This window comes from Anas acuta, chromosome 7, assembly GCF_963932015.1.
Source record: "Anas acuta chromosome 7, bAnaAcu1.1, whole genome shotgun sequence".
NCBI classification, from domain to species: Eukaryota; Metazoa; Chordata; class Aves; order Anseriformes; family Anatidae; genus Anas; species Anas acuta.
This window is the reverse complement of record NC_088985.1, coordinates 22,122,511-22,143,747: the sequence shown is the minus strand read 5'-3', so window position 1 is coordinate 22,143,747 and position 21,237 is coordinate 22,122,511. Positions and strand designations below refer to the sequence as shown.

The 21,237-nt window shown below is 37.4% G+C and overlaps 1 protein-coding gene across 12 annotated transcripts in view; it reads left to right on the top strand.

Annotated features, from left to right (window-relative positions):
* EXOC6 (exocyst complex component 6) overlaps nt 1-21,237 on the top strand; it is a 123,053-nt gene that overhangs the window by 93,570 nt on the left and 8,246 nt on the right. For all 12 annotated transcript variants that reach the window (XM_068688081.1, XM_068688080.1, XM_068688079.1 and 9 more), the window contains one exon: nt 3,728-3,801. In XM_068688081.1, the coding sequence (XP_068544182.1) occupies nt 3,728-3,801 (74 nt within the window). The remainder of the gene's footprint in view (nt 1-3,727; nt 3,802-21,237) is intronic.

Below are 21,237 nucleotides of genomic sequence, written 5' to 3'. Positions count from 1 at the left end.
TTGACCCATGTACTCTCTGTTGAGGAGGCCCCTTGCTTTACCTGCCTTGTCTCCCTTCTGGGAAGTCAGGTTAACTTGGCTCACTTGAGACCATCCTTCATCCCATGGCCTCATATGGCAGCACAGGACTCAGGGTAAGCTGCAAGTCCTGGGCAGCGCTGGGGGCTGCTGCCCTGCCAGCTGGCAGCTCCCTCAGCAAGGCTCCCCTCCAGGTGTGTTTGAACAGCTGGAGCCTCCAGCAGGGCTGCGAAGTGGCTAAAGGCTACTGTGATGGTCACCTGGCTTTCTGCTCCTCATTCCAAAATACATCTACAGCTTTGCTGTCCTGCCTTTGAATCGAGAATTGATGCTATGAAGCTAAAGGAAAGGCTGCCCTAATTTAGCTTTTAATCCAAAATTTGGACGCCGATTGTAATTTTTGCAATTGAACTACAGCTATCTGTCAGAAAATAAATAAGTGAGTACTGAATTCCCAGACAAGCACAGGCACACACAGATTGTATGTATCTAAAGTCTGGGTTTTGAGAGAATAAAATGAAGAGACTGGTTAATAAATCTAGAATTGCATAGAAATTCAATGCAACCTACAGATGTCTTTAATTCCGTTTTAGCAGATGCCAAGCTTTTTCTTAAGATAACCATCAACACACATATATATCAGTTCACATACATCCTGTATACAAAATGTAATGAAAGGACCAAAATGAAGTACTCGAAAGAAAATGAAGTCATCTTTCCAATATTTATATTTATCATTCTTATGTATGTGTTACCTCAGAGCTCATTGTGGTGTTGTTACATGTTGTTTTCATTGGATCCTACCTCCTGTAAATTACCAACCTGGCTGTTACAGGAAGCACATTTTTGTGCTTAATAGTAATGAGATTGGGTATACCCAATACATTCTGCCAAAGATCCTGTATTTTATACACAAAAAAGAACTACACAGTATTAATGAAGTGCAGGAAAAGATGTTAATAAAAACCTTTTGAACACCAGTCATCTAATGCCTATTTTCAGTTGTTTTTTTTTTTTCCTGAAAACACTGAGGTTTTTGATTCAAACTACTGAGCAGTTAGTTATTTGCCCTTTTATGTGATAGTTTTATGGTAATCTTTGCATTTTCACTCTCAGGTATTATAAAATTCCTGAATTTCCTTATGCATACTAAAATAAACAACCAAGTAGCCCCCTATCCTTCCAAATCCTCTTTAAGCCTAGAATGAATGTAGGGGGTGAATATTTTAAAAGACGTTTATGTGACAATGTTTCATTACTATCTGGAAAGGGACCCCTAGGACACAGACATTAAGAATGTTAATCCTGTTCTTATAATATCTTCCTAAAATGCTGTGCAGCAGAAAACATTTAATTAGCTTTGTAAAATTGTTAGCAAAACTTAAAAGCCCTGAGCTGAGGGGGTTGAACTGTCTGACCATTACCATAAGTGGATTATCTTTTTGCCCTTTGAACTCATGAAATTGTAATAATGAAACAAATCCTACTGTAGGCACCTGTCAAAAATGACCAAAATGTGAGAATAAATTCTTATGCTATGGTAAATGTCCCCAGTGTTGTAAATTTATTTATAAAAGGAAATTGTAGTTAAAGAGAAAGGAGCATATACAATAATTCAGTTTGGTACCTTGTGTGCTCCTTGTACTATAGCTGCCACAGCAATAGGTGCTTTGCAGGGAAGCAAACTAATACTGCATTATTAAATGCATTAGGATAATTTCCAGACGATGTTAACCTGATGAGCAGTATCTATTTTGTTAAGTGCACAAACTGAAGAGCCTAAGAAAAATTCACTTAAACTCTTTTAAAGGATATCTTACTTGAGTGAAGAAGTGAGGCAATGGGTTTTTCTGCAAATGTCTGTTATAAATGTGTGACTGGGGCAAGAGCATGAGAACTACCTAGTGAGGCTAAACCTTCCTTTAGCCAAGTGTCCTGTCTCCAGTGGTGGTCAGTGTCAGGTATTTAGAGAAGAGTGTAAAACACTGGGCTGTATATTGAGTGGTCCTTGCCATTGCAGATCCATCTTCTGTAGCTTAGGGATTTAATGAACAGCTGAATTCAGACTGTTGTTTTATCACTGTTGAAGAGCCTGTATTTCATGTTGTTTGTTTGTTGTGTGGGGGGGTTGTTGTTTTTTTTTTTACCTTTATATTTTCTGCCTCATTTATACTTCTGCCATTCACAACTTGGCACAAGAATGAGTCCTATAATTAATTGTATTGTGTTATATAAACAAGTAATCTATTTTGGTTTGCATAATTCTGCTGATTTATTGAATTGCCCATTATTTCTTATATTATGTGAAACAGTAAATCAATTATAGTTTCCTTTCCATCTTTTTTATGCAATTAATGACTTCCTAGAGTTTGGTTATTAGGCTTCTGCAGTGCTGCTGTCTGGAGGGCTCAACTGAGTCCATGAGTAAGTCCTCTGATTGTGTAATAGACTCTATTGATTATGTACTGTGTGCTCCACTGCACCTGATCTACTTCTTAAAGTGTTGTCATCATGTATTCTATTTTATTTACTCCCCCCTTTACATTTAAGAGACAGTGTCTGGAAATAGATTCATTTGGACACGTGGGCATATTGCATCCCAGCAGTAGTAAGTGCTGCTTTTGAGTACAACCTGAAATTATCTGAAATGTCTATGACATTTTGCTGAGCTTGCGTTCATGTGTTTTTCAAAGAAGAAAGTGAGAAATTGCTCAAGTCTTGATTTAATGGTGCTCTGTGATGTGGACAAAGGGAAGGGGCTGCTGGAAAACTTGTTGTCTTCTCTTTCCTGGATGTGCTGGCCTTCTCTGTAGTACAATTTTTTAAGTTTGCATCATTGCTTCCTAATATTTCCTGGTTGATAGTTCAACTATGATATATTGTATTGGAGATTTATAGTTTTAATGAATTTTCAGTGTAATTGTTTTTGCCTAATAGTAACAGAAATCTGTGACATTTCTCTGCCTTTGTAGATGGTTTTATTTTCTTTAGTTGTCATCAAATTGTACATGAAATAAAAAAAAATCTTTTAAAAAATTGTTTACAATTATTGATAATTTCCCAACTTAAATGAGTAGCTAACTTGTTTTGTTAATATTTTACTGTTTTCTGTATTTTGAAGATAGCTTTGCCTTCCTATTTTGAGTCTATTTTGGGGTTCCAAAAGAACAGAAATTCTTGATCAATAAGCTAGCTAAAAGGCATGAACAGGCATTTCAATTATGTTCAGACTGTAGCACTTTGAGCTTTCCACCTGTCATCTGCACATTAAACTAACTCCCACCTTAGTGTCTGTCTTTTATTGCTATTTGGCTAGAGGTGGGGTTTTATAGAGCGGATGCTATAACAAAAGCAGGTGTTTAAAAATATGTTGACAGCCATGGAATTGGTATTATTTCAAAATACTTCAGTAATCGTTTACCTCAGGCTGAAAATGTAAATGTGTTGGGTTTCACGCTTGTAACATTATTACTGGTTTAGAATTTTAAGCTGAATTCGTAAATGTACTCCTAAAGGTATTTTTCCTGGAAGGTTTTGTTTGTTGGCTTGTTTGTTTTAAAACAGGGTGGGTTAATTAGTTGTAATGTGATTGTTTCAAGCTAGTTTCATTTTCATGCTAGCTAGCATTTATAATGCATGTATTGATTTTCTGTTAGATTTCAAACAATATAAAATCTGCATCCATAATATTTTTAACCTTTCCTTGCAGTGTTTGCTAGTTCTGAGCCTGTGCCAGGATTCCAGGGAGACACCCTGCAGTTAGCTTTCATCGACCTCAGACAAGTAAGACACTAGTTGTTGTTTTTTATCCTACTAATTTCCCCTTTTGACCAGTGCTGGAGTTATTAAATTCAAGAACCTTTCATGCTTTAGAATTCCCATGTAATTAGTTTTGAAAAGCAGTTATTTGAAGTGTTATTAGTGGCACTATTCCCTGTAGCTTAGTATAAAAGTTTTCTCCAGTGTGATGTTAGGGGGCACTGTGCTACTGGTGGTGCTATTGCATGTATATAACATTGAAATTTGGTCCAAACAACTTTGTAAAGATCCTGTGATGCTTTTTTTTTTTTTTTTTTTTCCCCAAGAGTATACATGTTACTGTGTTGTGCTGTTACCCTGATTTCATTTTGAGCAATTGCTCCTTTCTAGAAAGTTGCTCCCTGGAGAGTAGAATTGGGCACCGTGTTATCTAGCATTTATTTTCCTTAACTTGTTACATAAATTTATTTTAAACAGTTAGAAAACAGATTTATTCCGTCCTTCAGATCTTTACTCTATATAAAATATAATTTTAAATGCCCTAATATTGGAAGCACTTCTCCACAGTTCTTGCCAAAAGGAAGGTTTTTCTGGACTGAAATCTACTTATCTTAATTTCATGTAGTTATTTCTGTGCCCTGCTCTCTAAAATCTGACACTATATCCAACGAAAGCAATCACATAACACCAATAGGAGTCTGCCAAAGTCATCAGAAAAGAAGAGAAATGCAGAAAGAATAAAGTATCAAATTATTTATATAGCAAGAATATTTTTGCTTTTGATGGTTTAGTATGTTTTTTTCAGAGTAAGATAATTAAAAGGCATTTCAGAATGGAAAATTCCTGTAGCAACAGCATTCCAGTTTCTCCTAGTAGAAAGGATTTAATTAAACTGTATTTTAAATGAGAAAGTTCAAAGTTAGAGTTGTATGTTATATTCCCACAGCAATATAATATAACGAACGATATCTACAATAGGATAAGCCTGGTCTACATGAGGAGGATACAGGATTGTGGCCATAAGATTCATTAATGTGCTAACTATAGAGTTCCAAAATTCAATATGTAAAGATGTGCTTTGCCGGATTTAAAATACTACAAGTCTTGCCTTGACTAGCAGCCACCTTTGTTGGGATTCTGTTTTATTCTCCCTTTACTGCCAGTGTTAGAATTGACTAAACATCTTCCAATTTGTACGATAACAATTTAGTTGAAGGGAAAGGATGTTGAGAGATTTTTGGCATCATTTCTTTCATCCACCTGAGTGCTATAAATCCTTGTGGAGCCTATGTTTGTTTCAAGGAAAACGTCATTTCCAACTATGCAGGAGGGCAGGGTGTGTACATACTTGCTACAGGAAATAAATAATATTTTTGTGTGTTTAAAGTACCAGCTGCTGAGCATGTCACGTAAATAAGGATTATGTTGCTTATGATAGCAGTCAGTTTATGTTAGCAACTTATATTTAGAATTTTCTTGATGCAAGTAACACTTTATAGAGAATGCTCTGTATGCCATGGGAATCTAATTGATTTCAGATAACTTATAAATAGCTAAAGTCTGGGCAACTCTCTGTACCAGGTTGTAATGTGAGCTTGTGCGTGATCTACTATATTTGCTTTTTTGTTGTTTTTACTATATATTTTCATGCCCTGCCAGAAGTGCATACATATTGCAAGAACACATTAAAAATAATGCTTACCATTTAGTATGGATTTGCAGGGTTTTTCCTCTCTTCCTTATTTGTGATCCATTTCTATCTTAATAGGGTGGATGACAGTTCTTTTCAAGAATACTTAGAAAGGCAACAGAGCCTTTTTCAGAAAGTTCTTATAAAAGGTCATGCTTCTGTTTTTTAGTTTGAATTTGATACTTCTTCATGAATTGCAGGATATGAAAGATAAGGAAGTAGGTCCAGTGGTCAGGTTTTACCTGCCCACCCGGACTGTGCCCTGAGGTCAAACTCCTGATACTGGCTGTTTGGTACAGAGGAGCTGATGACAGGTAGGGGCTGATACAAGGGGGAAAGCTTGAACCGTATCAAAGCTAAAAGGCAGGAGATTTGGGACTCAGTGAGAGACTGTAGCTAAAAGATGGATCAGCAGGATTGCCCTCTTCTTAAAAAGCAGCTGACCTGCAAGGGAAAAGACTTTATCGTCCTGCCAATCACATGCTTGCTAATGGAAGCCAGTTATCTCAACAACAGCTTACGCTCTCTGTGTTGTACCAGGACAATGTGTAAGATTAATGAGGATTGGGTGGTAGAATATTGTAGCACATTTTCTGAAAGAACTAAAGTGGCTTACGAGGAACCACTAGCTTGGAAGAAAAAGAGGGAAGAGCTACACTTGGATGTACCACAGGGAGAGAAGCAGCTTTGAAAAGAATTGACCTAGGTATTTTCATCCCAATGGTTCCTAGAGGCAGTGTATGAACAGTATGTTTTTCTCTGCCATCCCAGTTCCTTCCTTTTTCCTCCCACAAATGCAGAAGAGCCAACAAAAACAGTTTATGTGAGAGAGAATTGCTTCTAAGAAGAGAACAGTTCTAAGTGAGAACAGTAGCAGAAAGCTGTAAGAATCTGGGAAGGATGAAGGGGCAATCACTTAGTGTCCCCTTTAATGAGCCACCTCTTTCTCTTTATATTATCCCCTTTTATGCTCTTGTAATACTTAACATACTCCTTAAAGAAGCTTAGTAATCTGTAGAAACACTAGTAAATAAAGATTTTTACTCTATTCCCATAATTATAGTATCTCAGCATCTTACATATATGATGTACCTGTTGGAGTTGGCTAATCACACATGGTGCATTTATTTGCAATTCTGTTTTCTGCTGCCAAGAGGAAGACTTTTATGTGCATAGACTTCTTACTAATTTTTATGTTTTGACTGTGCTCTGCTATATGTTTTTGGCAGGCAAAACAAAAAATGTTGGGTGGACACAATTTCTGAAGAACTTGAAAGCTTCTATATCACATGAAGTAATCTAGAAAAAATGAATCCAGGATAAGTTTATATTCAGACTCTCTGCTCAGTTCAAGTGAATTACTTCAAACGGCAGAGTGCATTATATTTGCTTCATGCTGACTGGTATGTAATGAGCATAGCCAAGAACATGGTTGGCTTTTGCATCACTGCAAATTTTTGCATGGCAGCCAAAGGATATATGTAGCTATGTAGTGTCATCCCTCTGCTGGTAAGATGGGTTTGTAGTTCAGACTTGGGAATACAGGCAGTGGCTGTAGAACCATAGAATAACATACAGCAATTTCCTAGTTACCTGAAGTTCAGTACAGGGAGAATACCAATGTACAATTCCCTGTACTAGTTAAGAATCACGTGGCCATGACCATCTAGAAACTTGCAGCTCTAGCTAGTTTAGCAGGTACTAAAGCAGCCAGCAGCTGTTAAGAAAATTGGGATAAATTCATGGTGCTGTACGGCTGCTGTAATTGTATCATGTCTCCTGCCACATGTCTTACCATATGACCTGAGTTCATACTTGGGTGCACCCTTTCACCCCACTTAACACCACTGAGGTACAAGCCAGCTCACCAAGGCAATTATCAAAGCGGCATGTGACTCTATAAAGAAACTGGTCTTTGGCATCTCTTGAAGATGACCCATCTCTCAGCTGACGTGCCTTGCTCTCTGAAGATAAGCTCTCGCTACTGACTATATAGGGAGCCTGGGTAAATAATGTATTGGCCCAACATGAGGTGAAATGAACTTTGGGGAATTCATTACCATTTCAAATCTTAGGTCAATTGGAATTAAACTTCAAAAGTGAACAGGTCTTAGTTTGTCCTACTTGATTTAGTCTCCAAGGAAGTTCAGCCTCCTACATGAATTACTTTTGTCCCGGTTATGATCTGTTCTTTAGTGTCCAAACACTAGGAATTTCTAAGCATGTTCTGTAATGTGAGGCAGTTTCCTGAATGTCCTGGACAGTTAAAGGCTGTGAGGAAAAGACCTGAATGTTACAATGTGTGCTTTTATTCTTTGCAGAACCAGTGTAGTGTGTAGTAGACAATAATGATAACCTAATGGTAGCCTTAGAGGTCCTGCTGTATTGTGTCGATAGTTGATTTCCCAGGGCAAATTTCATGCTTCTTAACCAATTGGGAGGTAATAAATGCTTATTCTTGAAATAAAATTATTGCCTGCAGACTTGCAATTTAGGCTGCCAATTTAGTTTGACTTTTTTTTTTTTACCTTAGACTTCACAGGTGATCTGTAGTGTTTCTCTCTGCCATGAGCACTACTCCAGAATCAAACAGGCCTTCTTCCTCTTCTGTCTAATCTCAGACAAGTACTCATCTAGTTTGATGATTGTGGAATTTTCTTATTTTGGCAGGGGTGAAGAGAACTGACTCATCTGTGTTCTTTTGGCACTTAAGCATATGATTTTAATATCCTCCAGTTGCCCTTAGTGCTGGTCCTGTGACAGGGACAGCATTCTGAAGTGAAGCAGAACGATGTGCTATTGGTAATCCCCAAGTTAAGTGACCACCACAGCAATATCTCCACCCATGTGGTAATACAGAGTTTACAGTCTGTGAAACTGTTTAAAGACTGTGAATGATAGGGTCCATAAATTCAGGAGAGGTAATGAGAGAAAATACTCAATCTTTTGTAGCAATTTCTGTTAACATTTTGATAGAATTAGACAGTAATTATATATAAAGCTGTAATACAATCAATGCAATCAATATACAGAATAATGTACCATGGAAGCATTAGCACATACATTTTTCTTAGTCTTCTGTTTGTGTTGTGTATAAATAAGCATGTGTATAAGCGTTTCCAATAGCCCAAGTTATTGTTAATATACAATATGTATTAATTTTAAAAAATTATATTGGATATTTAAAAATATAGTATATTTCCCTCTGATTCCAAAGCATAATGGAAACTGGATTGCTAGTTTCTTGGGTTGCTTTTCCACTTAATTTGTAATACATTTTCTGGTGTACTGTTGATGAGAAATACCGCTAACCTTCTGAAATGTGGTGTTGCATGCAGCAGATGTAAATTTATTTCAAAGAGAAAATTTTGTATCTTAATATTGTCCTTCTTCTGCTGCACACCTTTGTTTCTCATTCATCACTGAGAGATGTTACTGTCCTGATAACTCAGTAGCAACTCATAGGTAGAAACTGTGAAACAGATCGCTGGAGTTCAATCCCAGCCACTGAGGTGTCTGCCACTAAAAGCAGACTGACAGCTTGGTCTTCTCCACTGTTTTGTTTGCAGTGTTTAATTTGATTTAATTTCTTGTAGTAGTACAGCTCTGCATTTCAGCTCTGGCTTCTCTCTGATTCCCCCAGCGTACAGCGTGCCAAAGCTCCCTGCCATCTGTAAGGAAAATGCTCTCAAGTAGACATCAGAGAATAAGTTGTAGGCTGTTGCCAAAATGCTCTAACATGATTCTTGAATGCCACGGGCTCTAAAGGCATCCTGCACAATCTGCCAGTCCATGCAGTGCCTAGGCGTTGAAAGGAGTCAGGTACTCCTAGTCCCTGCTTCATGAAAGAGTCTTGACCAGAAGGACCATCAGGGTTTTCCAAGAGGAAGAAATCCCTAACAGTATGTTTAGAAGTAAGTCTTAAAAACTTAGGAGTTTAAAGATAAAAGTAAGCTTCTCTTTTTATAAGACAGCAGTTTGAATTTTTAATTAGCAGGTATTATAGAATATTTCATCTTTCCCTTCCTGAGGGAAATGATTGTTGAGACTTTCATCTTCACAGAGGCTCTTTCACAATGCTTACTGATCCCTTTCTCCCCCCACCCATTCTCCAGCTTCTCCGAACAAGCAGAGGAGCATGTTACATCTGTAACATGAAGCTCAGCCTCGGGGTGCGATGTAATGGGATTTGCGCTTCTCTGAGTTTTCAGTGCAATGCTGCTTGTTCAGCTAAAGAAAAGAGCTCAGATTTCAGACAGCAACAAAACAGGAGTTGCACCTCTCTGGATTTCAGGTCACAAGTCTTCACTTTGCTGGGGAAGGAAGCAACTCCCTTGCTGACCGTCCCCCTTTCCATAAATTGACTCCACACTAAAGCAGGAGGAGGTCTTGAGCCACGCAATGAGCAGAACAGAGACATTGAAAGGCTCAATTTCTCACCAGTTTGTGTTATATTGGGGTAACATGCATATATATATATGCATATATATATATATATACACCTGTGTTCAAAATAACACAGTTACAAGTATGACTGTATGGTAAATGTGTGCTATCCAGCTTGCAGGGAGTACACAATGTCTTCTCTGAGTACTGTAGTCTTACAAATAAATGGGAATTCTTCTCACAAACATGACAATCTGCTTGTATGCACTTATATTCCCCAGTGGAAACTCCTGGTTTTGACCTGTCCTTTTCACCTAGATTCTGTAAAGCCAGTAGGTAATCGTGGTAGGCTCAGATCACAAGATGTGTGTGTAGAAATTCATGAGGAAGATCTCAATCAGTGCTCTGTACACAGAAACCAGCTCATTACTTAGATGGGATTTATATTTGCCAGCTGGTAAGAATTAGGAAGCTTTGGAAACAAATGCATGGTAATTAGCAGTGGGGATGGTCAAAACTAAGCATGGCTTTGAATACACTATCTTGATAAGGATTTTCAGAATCAAAGCAGGATGGCATGTCAGTCATTTCCTGGCAGTAGGTGTTCTTACCCAGTACTGCCAGGAACTAAGAGACATGTGCCAGTTATTAGATCTGTGTTTTTTGGGACATTGAATCATTTATCAAATTCAGTGTAAAACAGTCTGTATCCAGGTCAGCTTCTGAATGCCCCTTTTTCATCAGAGAAGTGCAAGTAACATGGTGATATCGCACCAAGTTTTCATTCTAGATCCTGGATTATTGACAATGAGGGGACATAACTGAAAAACAGATTAAAAAAACCTCAGTATACAAATACTGTTACTTCAGTAGCCCTATCAATAGCTTACCTAACTAAAACTAAATACATATAGCCATTTGCCTACATGATACATTATTCTGCCACTAGCAAAAACCGTAACAGTTTCTCCAGAGGAAAATACAAAAGATTATGTACAGAAGACTTCATGGCGATGGCTATAATGTTTAAAATGAATGGCATCTCCTAACTGACAGTAAAGAATACTGTAGGTACATGTAACTGTGGAAGTTATCAAAAATAAAAACATTTCTTGTTGTTTCTTTATGCTAGTTCATTTAAGGGATACAATTCTCGTAGTTCTCCACTTGTTGAACCAGAAATATGCAAGAATTAGTTGAGCTGCTAAGCAATTGGCACTGTGTATTTAGAAAAAGACAGAATTAATGAAGCTTGGTGTAGAGACCTGCAGATAACACCTTTGCATAAGATCATGAGCTTTTCTTGAACAAGTGGGGGTTGTTGTTGAGTGAATTTATAGTTTTTAGAATTGAGACAGGAAGTGTTTTTTGTTGATCTCATTTATCATATGCAGATGAAACATTTGACTTCTTACAGCAGTGCACTGGAGCTTCTAAATGCAACCATCATAGAAATCAATAAAAACTTCACTGGAGAGGCTGATCAAAGTGGATATTACATAAATAACATTTAAAAAGGGTAAAAGCTCCTGTCAAGACTCTTTAGGTGGGCATATCTCAGTCACTTTCTGAAGACTACCAACTTTCACAATTAATCGGCTTTCAGCTTTTCTAGTCATCAGAACGATCAGAAGACAAGGTTTAGGAGGAGTCAATTAATTCACTCAAAAACTACAAGGTTGTTATGATGAAAACTCCGTATCTGCGGAAAGCCTCTCTCTCCAAGAAAGTTCATCTCTTAGTTACACCGGAATTCTCTGCAAGATATAATAATGTAAATGGCATTAAAACCATATCCTTAGTAGTTGAAGTGCATATACCAGTTATGCCCTCTCCATAATGGCATAATGGTCTCAGTTTTCTCAAATGGAATACTAGATTTCTTCAATAAATGGCATGCTATGTGTCCGGAAAACTATTTATGAAGCAGTCAAGTTTTAATTTGCAGTATCTCCAGGACGTTATGAAAGAAAGCACAAAATAAGGTGTTTCTTATCTGGAAACATTTCCATTCTTCTGCAGAAGTACCTCGTACTATAAAGTTGCAACTGGGTTGACTTTCAAATAATTTCTCAATTAACAAATATCATGGTTGAATTAGAAGAAATTGATCCATTTGCCTATTATATTTATTAACTCCTACATTCACTTTCTTTGAGTCACTGATATATATCCTATTCAGTGGAAGTTATTTAGTAGAATGAGGAGTTTCTGAGTTTTCTGCTGGCAGTTTTGCTCCCCAGCTGATTCTTGCCTTTATCTTAATCCCATAGGAAATGACATAAATGCAAACTGAAGGCTTTGCTTACAGGAAGATTTGGGTGCCTGACTTTCCTGAAGTTTAGGAATACGTTATATCAAGCTGTTGTCTTCCTGCTGACAGCCAGTTACTGCAGGATCCCTGCCTTTGTGTCTGAGCCTTTCTGAGCTGATGGATGGAGTTCAGTTTTTGAGCCCCACACCTCCACAGGACTTCCTCTGAATCCTGTGGGTGGTATTTGGTTCCTATGACTAATGAAGGAGCATTGTTAATTGAACAACACAAGAGAAGAAAACTGTTGTTTTCCTTCAAATTACTTGTTATTTGTATTCTTTTAACATCTATGAGCCCTAGTCACCCATCAGGGAGCTGTGGGGCTCCTAGCTGCTTCAGTGGATTCAATAATTTCTGCTCCCAAACTCCTTAACATCCTCCAGCCTTAGCTAAGCAGGTAGTATCACAGATATGTAGTACTATATATTGGGCTAGACTACTAACCCCTTAACCCTGAAGAGTTGCCTTCGCTATTTTTTCAGTTGCATCTATCAACATATTTAGATTCCATTCCTTCTATAAATTATCTGTCAAGCACAGGCAGCAGGCAGAATACGCCCCCCACCCCCTCTTTTTCTTTTGCTACAATTTATTCTGTGAAAAAGAAAGTTAATCAATTCTACATCAATTCCTTGGCCATCGCTATACGGGCAATGTAAAATTCTGAAAAATCAAGGAAATCTTTTACAACAAGGAATTGGGGAAAGAATTGAGGAATTGTTCTGGTTTGGTTTGGTTTTTGTTTTTAAGCACAAAATACCTTCATAAGTAAAAGGCTTCCAAAGTTTGCATAGATGCAAGATTGCATAGATGTAGCATATTCATTTGGAACATAGCTTTCCATAGGTTTGGAAATGAATGTATATTCATTTGAACCACAGTGTCATAGAACAAAAGGTTATATCTTCAAATGTGTTTGTACAATATATACCATAGTGTGACACTGATGCTCAGCTGGGTGTTTTGGCACTTCCAAAATATAAATAAAACAGTATTTTCCTGGCTGTTTGACTACCTCCAGACAGTCAGTGAAAGCTGGGAGAAGAAAACTGACCACCCTCATATTTTCTTTTTGTTAGTCAAGAGATACTTAATAGGATGACAAAATAAATGAATGAATTTCATACGGTTAATTAGGTAACTGATTTCTAGATGTTGTGAACTAATTACAGTATAAGCAATTTGAAGCACTGGGTTCTTAGGCACAGTTTGATATCGTAGTGGCTTCTACCATTTTAATGCATGTTTCTTGTAGGTGTGTCTGGTTTGAAACAATTTGTCATCTTACAAGGTGCACTGTTTTAAATAATATTGAAAAAGTGTTTTGGAACCTTTAAAAAAAAAAAAAAAAAAAAGCCCTCTTGGAGAGGGCGTCCCCTAGATTGTTATTAGTGAAGGAACAGCACAACTTAAAAAAACCCACAATGCACAATGACAGCAAGTGCTGGGTGGGGGGAGAATGAATAAGACCAGAAATGTGAAGAAATGGGGGAGAACATGAAATGTCAGAAGATAAGTAGATGAAAGCAGTAGATGATTGAGGGGATGAGGGGGGGAAGGGAGAATTTAAAGATATTGGTTGAAGGACAAGAGGAAAAAAATGAGAATAAGTTCCTGCCTACAAATGCACTTTGTTGTTATTCTTTTTTCTTTCTGTGTTTATCATTTTCTATGGTTTTATACTGAGACCCATTAAGAACAGTGTTTTGTTTTGTTTTGTTATGTGTTTTTTTTTAACAGTAGAAGTTTGAAGAGGTGTTTTTACCCAAAGGAAAGAAAGGACTTTCAGTACACAGTTAATGGTGTATAAAGCCCGTGAAGCCATCAGGTAGTCTTATTCCCCAGAGAACATCAGCTTTCCTGGTTTCAGTGGCAAGCCTCCAGGAAATCGTTCCAGGAGGACACACAATTAGCCCAAGCTCTTACAGAGTGCACAGTGTAACATGATGCAGTTAAACCAGAAGACAGTTTTCATCTTTTGACCCTGTGTCAAACATGTCAATTGAGCAGCTTACCTGAGATCTGTAAGAGCACATAGGCCTTCAGAGGCTTTCCCATAGACAGGAACATGCGGTAGATGCACAAAAAAATGCAGTTTTAAAAATTGCCTTACTTTACCTTACTCAACATGTATGAGGACAGTAAAAGTTGCTTGCTCATTTTAAGCTCTGACAGGATATTGAGTCCTATGGAAGTACAGATTTGATCCTAATTTTGCTAATGTCATTGAAACACATATCCAGATGATAGTTCGGGGGAAGGTTATCTGTTCAGTATAGTGCCAAAGTCTTGCATCCATTCACACAGAGGACACTTTTAAAAAGTTCCTAGTGAAACAGAGTAATGCAGAATAATTCCTGAATGGAAATAGGCAGGCAATGGAGGAAAGCTGCCTAACTGGTAGGTTGGAAAAGGCAAGCTGAAAACTCAAATGACAGTGTAAAACAGTCTCCATAGCTTAATTAAATAAAACCAATAATGCGATTTAAACTTCTTTGGGTTAAAATTACTTTAATAAGGGTGTTAATTACTAGAGGATTAACACTGCTTACATGTGATAATAGATGCAGTCAGTCAATAAAGGGTGAGAATAATGTTCATTTAAGAAGCAAAAGAATCTAGCACAGGATTACTGACCAGAAAGGGATAACATTTCAAAGTAGCAAGTAAGATCAGGGGAAGAGTTTTTCAGATGGCAAGAGGCATTAGAGACTGAATTGTGCCATCACTGCCCAGCAAGGTTCCACGTGTATTGGGATCTATTGGGGCTAATGTATGAAGAGTAATTGTTACAAATTACATACTGTGTATAGTTTGGAAATTTTCTCTCTTCTGGAGCAACTGTAAAAATAACTTTTAAGATTAAAAATTTTCAGAAAATGTTGTCACCGGAGAATTGATGAGAAAAGGAAAAGGATCAACTTCTAAGAATAATTTCTGGAAGATGTGTTTCTTAGAAATGAAGTAATATTGGGTATTGACATTGAGCAGACAGGGGTTTTCCTAAAACATTTGTAAATATAACAACAGGAAAAGAAAGATCTTTTTCAAAAGCCAACAAAAACAAATTCTGAGTTATCCAGGTTTCTTGTTACTGCAACTTACTAGGCTCAGAGACCTTTGCTAAACCAAGTTATCTAGACAAGAAAAACAAACAAAAAAAACAAATACCAAGATTTTATATAGGCAGCAGTGTTTGCAAAATATTTTGAGTCATCTGACAGATATAAATGTGGAAGTAAACTACTTGTGGTAGCTGAAGAAGAAAGTGAAGGTTGTCCAGGAAAGAATAGGAAACTTTAGTCAAGTGATTTTGGCTTTGCTTTTAACTTGTCTATATTTACATTCCTGAGCTACTGCTTGTGGAATTCCTTGTCCAGTGGTTCCCAGGTCTACTATAGCTTTCCCTAAGGGATGTAACTTCATCTGCTGTGAAGGGTGGGTATGCAAGCATACTCTGAATGCACTACTTTGGAAGAAATAATTATCTGTTTACAGTAAAGTCATGGTGAGCACATCTGTAAGCGTCTGTGCCTTATGGATTGCATTGGATTTTTGTTTGTTCCTGGATGCAAACAAAAAAGATGCTGGTTTATTGTCTGTTATGCCTTAGATTTCGGTTCTGGTTGAAACTTACTTGTGCTACTGCTGATAATTATTTTTTTACACTTACAAATACCATTAGTATGCTATACATGTTCTTTAAAACTGAAGTGTAGACCTTATGTAACATGGATGGTATGGTGGTGGTGCTCTGAGACAGAGTCATTGAAAGTGACCAAAGGCAGAGCAAATACAGCCTCAGAGGAATATTACATTAATTTGGATGTGAAACGCTGGAGGCTTTGTTGGCCAGGTGGCCAAGAGAAGAGTCCTGAGCACTATGATTTTTAAATTTAGTTTTGTTGCTTTTCAAGAACTGTGCACATCTTAAAATTAAACAAATTATAGATTCAAAAATTACTAAAACTGTTGCATTAAAACAATTTGTCCGTACCTGCTATAAAAGCTGCAGTTACCTTTTTGGAGGTGATGTGTTTCAGTACACACTGGAGATCACTGAACTCTGTGGAGACCATGTGCTGCACAGCCAGGAAGATGCTCATAAACTTTATAGACCTGATGTATATCCTCCTGTAATGTTGAAAGCCTCAGTCTCTTTAACAATGTAATTTCAGTATTTTCCTGAGATATGTTACTCAATCTAGTGTTTTGGTCTGAGTGTGAATATGGCAAGGAATAACTTGACAGCTAGGAAAAGGAAATATTTCATCCTGACACTAAATAGCTAACTCTCAGTAGCTAGGTTAGCTGCTTCCTGGGTCAGTTTTGCAAGCTGCAACTTCATACAAAGGGCGAACATGGTTCATCTTTGCATCCTTGTGAATGCAAGCCTGATGCCATGGCTCTGTGTCATGCTTACTTGTCTACTTGTAGGCATCCATTTACATTGGTGGGCCAAGACTGTGTTTCTGTAACTCCTTCCTTCAACCCTAGAAGTAATCAAACTGAAATTTAAACATGAAGGTACAATTATACTTGGACAGACCACTGCAGATGTTTAGTTCCAGAGTACAACAGCCTGACTTTTTGCATTAGGTGTATAGGTATGCAAGGACAGTTTGGATTAGTTAGTTCAAAACAGCAGTTGTCAGGAAATGACTTCCCATGGTACAATATGTATCCTGATGTTTGGTGAGATTGTCAACATCTAGGGTTACTCACATGGCTACTGCTAAATTTTAAATGTGACAGATAGGACAAGTGTCTTCACTTCCACAACACATTGTGGAGGATGTTTTGTGTGTAAGTTTTATTCCAGTTACACCGTTAGATTATTTTAACTAGTCCTGCTGTCTCTAAATTAGTTAACTTTGACATTTGATTTTAAAATTTTTGAATATACCTCAAATGTATTTGTACAGGAACAACTGAGATAAATTATAGCTTAAGTCCTCAAGAAATGCGTTTAAGGTACCGTGCCAAGTAACATGCCATTTAAGGCCTTATTTCATAGGTAACCAAATAGTTGAAAGCAAGCCTGTTATAAGTCTCATGCATTTAAAAAAACTGTTTATTGATAATTTAAGTTTAAATAAACTGTGCTGCAAAAACTCCCTTGTCAGTTACTAGTGTTCGTGGTAAGTTTTCTTGTTCAAGCACTACTTACACACCTGTCTGTGTTTAAAAATGAAAAAAGAAAAATGAAAATGACAGCTTTAAATTTAACTGTGATATATCAAAGACTTCACGATTCTAACAACTGAAATTATATTTTCAAAGTCCCGTTCACATCAGAGGCTGAAGCGCTGTTTTGGGGGCTGCACTTGTTGCTCCCTGCGTGCTACTGGTAGGAGTACGCCTTAGCGTCAGGAGCTCAAAAACAAAAAAAAATTGGTGAAGGACCCAAATATTGCATAATACGCAATTTTTAATCCACACAAATTTTACCACTGACATAGTTTTATGCTTTGTCTAAAGGCACTGCGTGTACAGGCTGATGGGCTTGACAGGAGCAATTTGGCCAGAGCCCGTGCCCTCTGGAGCCTGACTGTCTGCCAGGCTTCTGCTTTTCAAACACTTGCCTGTTTCTGGGCTCAAAAGACAGTTCTTTTGCTACTAGTCCAGCTTATTCGTTAATGATGAAGAAGAACTCACTTCATAATAAACATTCACACTGTAATCAAACGAGTCTTCTTTGAATATCTATTACTTGTTGCTGCATTCTATATTGCTTGGGACTTAGCTATTTATATTTGCCTCAGTGACTGTACTTGAGTGACTTTCTTGGGAAGTTACATCTTTGGTTGCTTGAAGTCTTGGTGTTTGTTTTGGTCGTGATAACAGCAACAAGCTTGTTCACATGTCCTCAACAGTGTGCATTTTATTTTGCAGGCAGGACTATGTTCATTTCAAGTGCCAAAAAATATTCATGTACATAACAAGATCAGGCATCTGTCAGAGTGTACCTGAAGGTCCAGATTTTAGGAAAGTATTCTGCCCTTTGGGAGAACTTAGGTTGTAAAGAATATATTTGAAAACAAGTAACTTCTCATTTTTTCTTAGCATAACAACAATTCCCAGCGGTTTGGCTGTCATAACCGCTGAGTTTACATGTTACGCACATGTGTTAAAGATTGTAACCCAACATTCAAGATAGTGACAGATATGATTTTCACTTATAAATTCGAAACAGATGTAAGCATTTAAATATAAAACTGTTTCATTCTTGTAAACATTTAAATGTCCCCAGTTTAAACACAATTTGTACATGCATAGTGCTTAAAAAATAAAAAATAATTTAAAAAAAGGAGCGTTTTAATGCAGTGGCTTAAAAATTTAGAGAAACTGCCTTTCTAACACAAACTATCCTTCCTTTGAAAATCCGGGGCTCAGTTTTCAAAGCATTGCCTAGGAATTTAGCCTGCGACCCCCATTGACACTAATGGGAATTGCATAGCTAAATCCCCATACCATCACTTTGAAAATGCATTTGCTCTACCAATCCAGAAAAAAAGGTAGCATAAACTATAGGGAGACATTCACAGATCAAGAGATCAATTTACACTTTGAAATACAAAACCAAAGTGTGTTATTCCAGTTATGTGATCAGTAGGGGGGGATTTTAAAATTCACCACGTTCACAAAATTAGTCACCAGGAGTAAATAAAACAAAATATTTTGGCAAGTGGCAGGCAGACTTGCTAACCAGGCTAACAAGATATTTGTCAGCAGTAAAGAACACCAACTGATGAAGTGATAATTGCATTCCATTGGTGCAGTGTTATTCTACAGTTAGCAAATGCTGTCTTTTTTTTTTTTTTTTTTTCCTTGTAAGCCAGGTTTAGATACCTATGTTTAAAATACTTCTGTTGTTCCTTTGCAACCAGGAAATGTTTAGAGTGAACAAGCTTTGTCTTTGTCCAGTTCTGATTCTGGTCCTTAACATTTTAGTTCCACTCTAGTAAGAGTTTCTGTGGAGCGCATGCTTTTACAAACAGGGAGCTAACATTTTGTGAACTAATGGGGATGTTACCTTACTATTCATGCAGGGTTGTTTATTAATTCATTGGAAATAAGTGTATACCCATTTAATGTATATTTGTGTGTACTTGTGCATGAAATGGAGACAAAAAACCAACTTTGTTTTGTAGCTGTCTTACTGCAGACTGAGTCCCTGTCATAGCCCATGGCCCCGTTAAACTGGGCAGAGTATAAATAAGTGTTTTAACAAAAGGAAGACAGTGTTGCCTTAGAGTTCACAAGCAGATGAGATTATAGCTCCATTGAAAAGTTAATACTATGTCAGAAGTTATGAAATAACAATTTTGGTTGACATGCTTCCTCTTTGGTCAGCAAACTCATTTGTTCTTCTGAATAGAAGGTGCCTGTAAGTACAATATGAGCTCTTTGGGGGGGGAATTTTGAGGAGATGGTTGTGAATGGCTTCTGTGAGTTTGCTGTCTTTAAAACGAAAAAGTCCCATTCATCTTTGGGGCAATTTAGCTCCCAATTCCAACACAAATACTGATAATAGTATTGTTAGTATACTTGTTATTATTTTATCTAAAAAAATTTAAATGATACATAGATAGCAGTCACAGTGATTTTTTTCTAGCTGTGCATCCTCAAGGAAAAAATTGTAATATTATTTTGGTTTTCTGTCTTACAAAATAAAAAAATAGAAAAAAGATTTGTAATAGCTTGTAGTTGTATATGGTTAGCATCAATCCTTTCCTAGCAGAGCTCAGCAGTGTCCTAGGCTTTGGGATTTTTTTAATTAAAGAGGTCAAAATCCATTATATCTAAATTTCAAAGAATTTACCAATTAGCTGTAGTCTGCAATGCCCAGCAGGTGGCTTTTATACTATTAAAGGGAGATTGTTTCCATCTCTGATCAAAGTAAAAAGAAAACAAAGGAAAATATAGAATATTTTTCTGTAGACAATGCAAACCACAGGCGGTGTAAATTATAGGTGAAAACTGTATGTAGGAGACTGTTCAGCTGTACCACTTCAAGCAAAATTCACTATATTTTCACGCTGTTCCCCGTGAGGATTTCAATGGCAATGTCTCAATCTGTTTAGATCAGAGATAAGCTGAGAAGATTAGACAGTTTGCTATTTCCTAAAATTAAGATTTGAGCTTTTGCTTATTTATAAGTAAAAGTTAAAATGCACAATTAGGTAGATTAATGAATGTGATAGAAGTAAAATTAGAGAAAGCTGTCTGTGCTGGAATGCCGCAGGATTCAGGAAAGTTCCAATTTGCACTTTTCAACGAATCTAAACTTCCCAGATTTTTACCTACTTAAAAGAATGTTTGTGACCTTTTGACCCTTTTGTTATCCCTTACTCAGAAAGGCCTTTATTCTGTAAGGCTTAGGTATAAAAAAATAAAAAGAGCGTTAATGGCATAACAGTCCTTTCTGATCACCCTGTGTAAGATGTTTATGCAAAGTGTCAATAGAAGCAATTGGCCTAACAGTGTGACAACCTGCTTTGCTTGGAAATGGGCTAATCTCCTGTTTGGGTTATCCAGAGGTCAGGTAAGGATTTCTTTTTTTGCATTCCCTATAGTGTGTGGGTGCATAACCTGCAAACACTATAGGGAGCAACAGAGTCCACGGATGCCACAAAGATGTTGGGAAAAAAAAATTCCTGCCCTCCTTGCTTTTCCTGAATTTTGTTTGGATCCGCTTTTGATTTTTCCTTTACTGGTCCCATCCCAGAAGTCTACGTGACCGTGTAACATGTAATGCAGACAAGGCCCAATATCAGTATCTGCGGCTTCACTTAGGGTTTTTTGTTTTTTGTTCTGAACTCAAACGGGCATCATCTTTTTTTTTTTTTTTTTTTTTTTTTGAAGTTCATGTGGAATCGTGCTTTAAATCCCCATTTTTCAGGGCTGCCCCCATTGCCCTGTCACAGCAGGCTGAACTCAATGAGCGCTCAGGCAAGCGGAGCGGCCACGAAATAGGCCTTGGCTGCGGCCTGCTGGGAGCTCCTGCCGGAGTGAATCAGCTTCTGTGTGTTTTTATAACTGCCTTTTTTTCCCCCTGATAATTATG